The 7,013-nt window shown below is 23.3% G+C and overlaps 6 protein-coding genes across 6 annotated transcripts; 1 reads left to right on the forward strand and 5 right to left on the reverse strand.

Annotated features, from left to right (window-relative positions):
* Window positions 1-1,887: 1,887 nt before the first annotated feature.
* Window positions 1,888-2,259, reverse strand: ENU1_067210 (hypothetical protein; the record flags this gene model as incomplete). Its single annotated transcript, XM_008858320.1, has 1 exon — window positions 1,888-2,259. One exon carries the CDS (start codon window positions 2,257-2,259, stop codon window positions 1,888-1,890), a length of 372 nt encoding a protein of 123 aa, XP_008856542.1.
* Window positions 2,260-2,362: 103 nt separating this feature from the next.
* ENU1_067220 (cornichon protein) lies at window positions 2,363-2,898 on the reverse strand (the record flags this gene model as incomplete). The annotated part of the gene is made up of 2 exons (XM_008858321.1): window positions 2,363-2,660; window positions 2,750-2,898. The coding sequence occupies 2 exons, from the start codon at window positions 2,896-2,898 to the stop codon at window positions 2,363-2,365; spliced, it is 447 nt and encodes a 148-aa protein (XP_008856543.1).
* Window positions 2,899-2,945: 47 nt separating this feature from the next.
* ENU1_067230 (hypothetical protein) lies at window positions 2,946-3,842 on the reverse strand (the record flags this gene model as incomplete). The annotated part of the gene is made up of 1 exon (XM_008858322.1): window positions 2,946-3,842. The coding sequence occupies one exon, from the start codon at window positions 3,840-3,842 to the stop codon at window positions 2,946-2,948; it is 897 nt and encodes a 298-aa protein (XP_008856544.1).
* Window positions 3,843-4,436: 594 nt separating this feature from the next.
* On the forward strand, window positions 4,437-4,991 carry ENU1_067240 (ras family protein 3 precursor, putative; the record flags this gene model as incomplete). The annotated part of the gene is made up of 2 exons (XM_008858323.1): window positions 4,437-4,785; window positions 4,828-4,991. 2 exons carry the CDS (start codon window positions 4,437-4,439, stop codon window positions 4,989-4,991), a joined length of 513 nt encoding a protein of 170 aa, XP_008856545.1.
* Window positions 4,992-5,193: 202 nt separating this feature from the next.
* On the reverse strand, window positions 5,194-5,831 carry ENU1_067250 (hypothetical protein; the record flags this gene model as incomplete). The annotated part of the gene is made up of 2 exons (XM_008858324.1): window positions 5,194-5,701; window positions 5,752-5,831. 2 exons carry the CDS (start codon window positions 5,829-5,831, stop codon window positions 5,194-5,196), a joined length of 588 nt encoding a protein of 195 aa, XP_008856546.1.
* Window positions 5,832-5,977: 146 nt separating this feature from the next.
* Window positions 5,978-6,837, reverse strand: ENU1_067260 (SNARE associated Golgi protein; the record flags this gene model as incomplete). The annotated part of the gene is made up of 2 exons (XM_008858325.1): window positions 5,978-6,150; window positions 6,198-6,837. The coding sequence occupies 2 exons, from the start codon at window positions 6,835-6,837 to the stop codon at window positions 5,978-5,980; spliced, it is 813 nt and encodes a 270-aa protein (XP_008856547.1).
* Window positions 6,838-7,013: the final 176 nt, after the last annotated feature.

Below are 7,013 nucleotides of genomic sequence, written 5' to 3' on the forward strand. Positions count from 1 at the left end.
TGCATTTTTTCTTTGCTAATTTTCGTACCTGTTGATATTTCACGTAAAAAATTAGAATTTGAAGCAACAACTAAAGTCAAATGAATCTTTTTTGAGCAACAATTTTTTCATTGAATTTTACTTATTTTATTAATGATATTAAAAATAGAAGTCGTTGTTTTGAAATATAGTATCAAAATAGAATCTAAAAATATTAGAATAAATTCAAATACATCAACTGTTATCATTCTTTAGTATTATTTTTAAATTTAATTCATATTTAATTATATCAATTAACTCAAATTGAATTCCTTCTAAGTCTTTCATTAATTTAGTTAATTTCTTATTAAATTTATTTTTCTTTTGAAATGAAATTCATTTTTTTCTTTTCATAAAAAATTTAGAACAATTCTTTTTGTTTAATTAAATCAACCATTACAGTATTAAAATTATCTTTTCATAAATTCAAGTAGTCTTTATTAACTTCTGTACAAGTGCATTCATTTAATACTGTACAATAACTTATATTTGTTCATCTTTCAAAATCAATCCATATGACTGTATTTCCTTTCTTTAATAAATTCGTATATGTTCATTAGACTCAAAATTTACTGTTAATGGATCACCAATAATTCAAACGTTTTGAATCCATTCTAATTTAAACCCACTTGTTGTTAAACCCATTTTTCAATAAAATTAACTTGAATTATAACAATGTTATATAAATAGTAGAAATTCTTACTTTGACATTGATATATAAATATTTTAATTTCATTCTATTAGCGTTGTATGATGCAATTATTTTTACTTCTCATTTCAATAGACTATAAACTTCGATGTCAACATTTTCATAACCCTCAATCTTTATTTCAAATAGTTGCTTTTCATTATTTATTTCATTTTCATATTTTCCAATAATTCTTTAGGTAATGTAGGATATGTTTTATATTATTTGAACACTAAATACAATTACCAGTACTAACACCACTGTCTGATAGTTTTGAAAAATTAACACCTTTGTAATGTCTGTTCTTTTCTAATTTCTTCTTGAAGTAAAACACTTTATTACCAAAAATGTCAATTTAAACAATTAAAGAACAACCATTTCCTAAATGAATGCAAAATTCCAATATTCTTGTTTTATTCCTTAATTATATTACTACTTGGTTTTAAGTCTTTTTACGATTTATTGTTTATTAAAATAAATATCATTTCATTATTTTGAAGTTATTATTAGCAATTAGTACCAAAGAAAATATTATTTTTTCATTATTTTTTCTAGTTAAATATCCAAATGACTCTTTATTGTTTTTTTTCTTTTAGCCATTAACCTTGTATATCTATTAAGACTTTATTTCAGTCAAACAATTTCATAACATTCACAATTATCAATTGAAACAAATAATAAATGAATAATAAAACAAGAATATCAAACAACGTAAGTTATTTAAATCAAAATACTTTGAATAAAACAACACATGACATTACCAACAGTGGTAATAAATTCACCAACATAACAACAAATAAAAAAACAATAACAAAGAAATGTGAAAGAAAATATTAAATTAACCTATTGTTATAATACATATTTATATTTATAAATTATCAAAAAAAGCAAAAAGAATAAGAAGTTAAGTTAATAATAAAATCCTAATATTGATTGTATTACAAATAAATTACATATAAATGAAATGAAAAATAAAAAATGAATATTATATAAATTAATAAATAAAAAAATTTATTTAAAGAATACATTTAATTTAAAAGATTTGAATAAATAATAAAAAAGAAATAAGTAAATAATCAAACGTGAATTAAAATAAACAATATATTAATTGAAATGATTTTTAAATAATATTTTAAGAATAAAACAAAGGAGAAAAAGTGTTAAGACAAAAATTGAATTTTTTAATTTGCCAATTTGAGGATTAAATCCTTAATAAATGGAATGCTAAAGAAAGTTTCATTCTTAGCGAAGACACAAGCCAAAACAATTAAAGCAATACGAAGAAGGAAATAAATAACAAGAAGAGCAATATAAATACCTTCTAAAGCCCCACCAACACAAACACAAAGAAGGAAGAAAGGGAAACCAATAATTGCAGAAACGAGGAAGAAGAGAACGCTTTGTAAAGCATGAGCTCTAACATACAAATTTTCTTTTTCAAAGAAGAAGAAAACAAGACCAGTAATTGAACAAATATTAGCGAGAGCAGCCTCGACAATAACAGGTAATTTCATAGAAGTAATTCCAGAAGCAGAAGAAGTGGAGTCTTGCATAAAGTAAGAATAAAGAACTATTTAATAAAAAGAAAAATAAAAAGAAAAAAGAAAATAAAATTCCAAAAGAAAGAAACTTTCAATTTAGAATTTCTTTAAAATTCTACACTTTTAAATTCTTTCCTTTAGAAAGACTGTAATTCATAATTACGAAGTATAAAAGTCTTGCTAATAAAATAAAAATAAGAGCTAAATAATAAGCTAATTTTGTATAACTTAATTTTTCTCTATTTTTTATTTGATAAAATACAGAAGTTGGATTATATTGAAAATCTTTTTTAAACAATTGAATAATATCAAAAAGTAATACTGGTAATGTTAATAATAATTCTAACCAATTTAAATGAGGAATAAATAATAAAGTTAATATTGAATGAATAATAAATTCTGGAAATAATAATCTATGTGTTATTTTCTTTTCTTTTATTTGATTAATTCATTTTAATAAACCCTTTTTTTTTGTTTTTAACTTTTCTTATTTCTAACAAACCGATTAACTCGTCGACAAAAATCAATTGGTGATAATTCATCTGATTCAAGATCAACAATACATAATGCATGAAATAATACATTAACTAAATTAATTCCACAAAGAACAATACCACTTAACCAAGTAGTAATTAATGTAAAATTTGACATATTTTAATATTAAATAGTTTTTAAAATATTTAAAATAAAAATTTTAATTATTTTTTAGTATCAAAATTCCATTGAATAACTATCATTTTCTTTAATTCAACTGGTTTAGGTTGACCAACTCCAATAAAAATATCTTTTGCTTGTGCAATAAAATTTGTTACTTTTTCATTATCATCTTTATCAAATCCTTCTGGTTCACATTCTAATTGATAGTAACTTCCTAATCTTTTATTAAACATAACTTCATTTCCACTAATAATAAATCCACAGTATGTTTCTAAAAACCAATCATCATTAACTGTTGATGAAATATATAAACTTCTCATTTTTTTACTTCCTTTTTTTGAATCTCTTGGTGTACTAACAATATCTGAACGTGTAACTGTATTAATTCCTGTTGCTACTCCATTTGCAACTGTTGTTACTCCTGTTGTTACTAAATCAACACTAGAACTAATTCCTGTTGAAATACCATTTACAATACCAGAACTGATATTTGTTACTCCATCAATAATACCATGTGACTGTGAAATATTTACTGTTTGTTCTTTTTTTTCTTTATTATTAACAAGTGACATAGAAAATGCACCATATTGTGACTTATTAATTAATGAAAATATAAAATAATGTGGATCATTATTAATTGATGTTGATCCATATTTATTCTCTTCTGGTACTGCTAATTCATTATAACTACCAAATATGTCTCCTTGAAGAGTTTCAAAATAAAACATTATATTCTTCTCTCCAATGATTTTCCTATATAATGTTTTTCTATTAAATCCACTAATTGTTGATGAATAAATAACATTAAAATTGGGTTTCTTTTTACTATATGAAAAGAATCTTGTAAATTCTTTTGCATATTTTTTAATGTTCTCTTTGTCTTTTTCAAATTGTTTTTGTTCTTTTGGATCATCTCTTGGTGTTTGAGGTTCTGACATGTTATTTCTATTTTTTCTTTTTTTTTTTTTTGAGATGTAAAAATTATTTTTTTTTATTTATTTTTTGTTATAAAAAATGTTATTCAATCTTTCAGTTATTAGTAGTTTTAATGATATTAATATTATAATTTGATTCTTTATATTATCATTTTTATTTTCACTGAAAGATTATCTCACTAATTCAAAAAATATTAGAATATGTTATTCGAAAATAAACAATTTTGTTTTTGGTATAATTCATACTTTTTATTTCTATTACCAAAACTTCTTTTTTTTTAATTTACTGATTATTAATATAATTTATTTATACTTCAATTGTCAATATACTGCCAAAAGAAATGCTAAATAAAGTATCATAAACTAAATTAATAAAAAAGAAAAAATTTTTACTCAAAACATTTAAAGAGAAGAAGGAGAAACTATTTAGTAAAAAAGAATAAAAAAAGAAGTGATACGTTGAAATAAAAGGAAAAATAGGGAAAATAAAAATAAAATGGAAATGAAAAAAAGAAGAAACAAGCTAATAAAAAAAATCACGTCATAAAAACCCTATAATCTTCGAAGTAAAACTATTAAATATATAAATAACACAAAATGCCAGTAAAAGACTATAAAATTGTAGTATTAGGAAGTGGTGCTGTAGGAAAATCATCAATTACTGTAAGATTTGTTCAAGGAATTTTCCTTGTTAAATATGATCCAACTATTGAAGATTCTTATCGTAAACAATTGGACTTAGATGGACAACAATATGTTCTTGAAATTTTAGATACTGCCGGTACTGAACAATTTACTGCTATGAGAGATTTATATATGAAAACTGGACAAGGATTTGTTCTTGTTTATTCCATTATTGCACAATCTACTTATAATGATCTTGATCCAATTCATGACCAAATTGTTAGAGTTAGAGATACAGAAGATGTACCAATTATTGTTGTTGGTAATAAATGTGATCTTGAAAGCCAAAGAATTGTATCACAAGATGATGGAAAAGCTCTTGCAGATAAATATGGAGCTGACTTTCTTGAAGTTTCTGCTAAGGCTGAAATTAGAATTTCTGATATTTTTACTACTCTTATTAAAAGAATTAATTCTAGCAATGGTAACAAAAAACCTGATCATGCTCATCATTGTTCTCTTCTCTAAATTTCACTTATTCTTGTGGTTTTATGGTCTTTATAAATTCATTTTTTATAATAAAATTTGATTTATTTTTTTTTTAATTGATTCTTTCAAAAATAACGTATTGATATCATCTTTATTTTTTTTCTTATCTATTGAAAAAAATTTTAATCATAAGACAATATTTTCTATAACTGATAAAATTTAAATTAAATAATAAAGTGATTTATATCAACATAAAAAAGATTGACAAAACACCAAACATTATCAAAATGTTTGTTGCTCCATTTTCACATTGCCAGACAATTGGATCAAATATGACAAGCTGATTTGAAGATGCTTCAACTGCGTCAGTCTCAATAAAAGGTTCTTCATCTGAGAATTTAAGGTCTTTTATTCTAACATTCTCATTACGTAACGTTTGACCTTCTCCTAATTTAAGTGTCATAAATTTTGTTCTTTGTATATTAATTGGAAGTACAATTTTGTTTGTTACATTAGGTTGAGCTGTAAAAGTTATAGTTTCAACAAAACCATTTGTCTTTTTTCTGTTACTAACATCTTCTGAAAGTAAAACTGTGAAATTGGTATTATTTTCTCCTTCAAAAAAGAAATAAAACTGAAGAGTATTAAAGTCTTGAGTAAGTAGAGAGTTGTCATTTACAAATTTCAATCCTGTAGTTATATTATCCTTAAAAAATAACATACCATTTTTTTGTACAACACTACAATTGCTATACACTTATCAATACTATATAATTAAAAAAAATGAATAATAACAAACGTATATTCCGAATAAATATGCCAACCATTTTTAAATGATGTATTTTCTAGAACAAAAGAAACGGTTTCAGCATTTGCCATACAGATTATTAAACAAATTAAAATGAAATTCATATTGATGCTTCCTTCCAGAAAAAGAGTTTACTTAAACATTACTTTCTTTTCATCATAGATATTAGTATTTTGATTAGAAGATTCAACCTGATGTTTCATTTGGAAAAAATAAGTTAATTAATAGTTATGATTATCATATCATCATATTTTACTGTGTCTGTTAATTGTTTTCTTGAGATTACATTATTAATTGCTTTTCTGGTGATAACAGTAACAGTAACTAACAGCACAATTGAAGAGATAACAATCAAAATCATTAATGAAACACCAACCCAATCATTTTCAACTAAAAGTAAAGATTAATTTCAAAATAAAAAAAAAAGAAATACAAACGATCTGGATTTGAGAATATATCACTCACATTTTTAACTACACTCCCAAAATAAGTATAAGCTATAGTCCCTGGTATTATTCCATAGAACGTTGCAACAACATAATTTTGAAAAGAGCAAAATGGACCAAGAACATAATTAGAAATAGGAAATGGGAATAATGGTGATAGTCTTAATAACAAAATCATTAAAAATTCATTTGATTCAATAGTTTGTATAATTTGATGAATTTTTGAATGTTCATGGAGATATGATTTAATAGTATTTTGAAGGAAGTATTTAGCAATAAAACATGGAATTGAAGCACCAATAAAACAACCAATTATATTTATTAAACTTCCTTTTGAAAAACCAAATAAAAACCCACCTGCTAAGTTTAATGGAGTTGCAGGAAGGGCTAGTAATAAAACAATAATATAAAAGAAAATAAATAAAAGTGATGCAGTAACAAAGGACAAATCTTCTAAAACAGTAATAATTGAAATAATAACTGACTTTAAAGGAGAGTTAGGAATAAAAAAAGCAATAAGTAATAAAATAAAGAGAAAGAGAATAATAATAATAGTAATTAATTTAACTATGTTAATATTCCAATGAGGACGAATGCTATTATAACACTGAATTTCTTCAGAGACATTCATTGATTAAACGAGGAATGATGATTTGATAAGATTTGATAAGAAAGTGATAAAGTAATCAATAAAAAAAGTGAAGATAATAAAAAAGAAAGTGAAAAAGAAAATAATAATAAAAAAAAATAATTAATAATCCAAAAGTATCAATTTAAATGTTAGATGGATAAAGGAAAACTTTAAGG

This window comes from Entamoeba nuttalli (assembly GCF_000257125.1).
Source record: "Entamoeba nuttalli P19 unplaced genomic scaffold asmbl_3408, whole genome shotgun sequence".
NCBI lineage: Eukaryota > Evosea > Mastigamoebida > Endamoebidae > Entamoeba > Entamoeba nuttalli.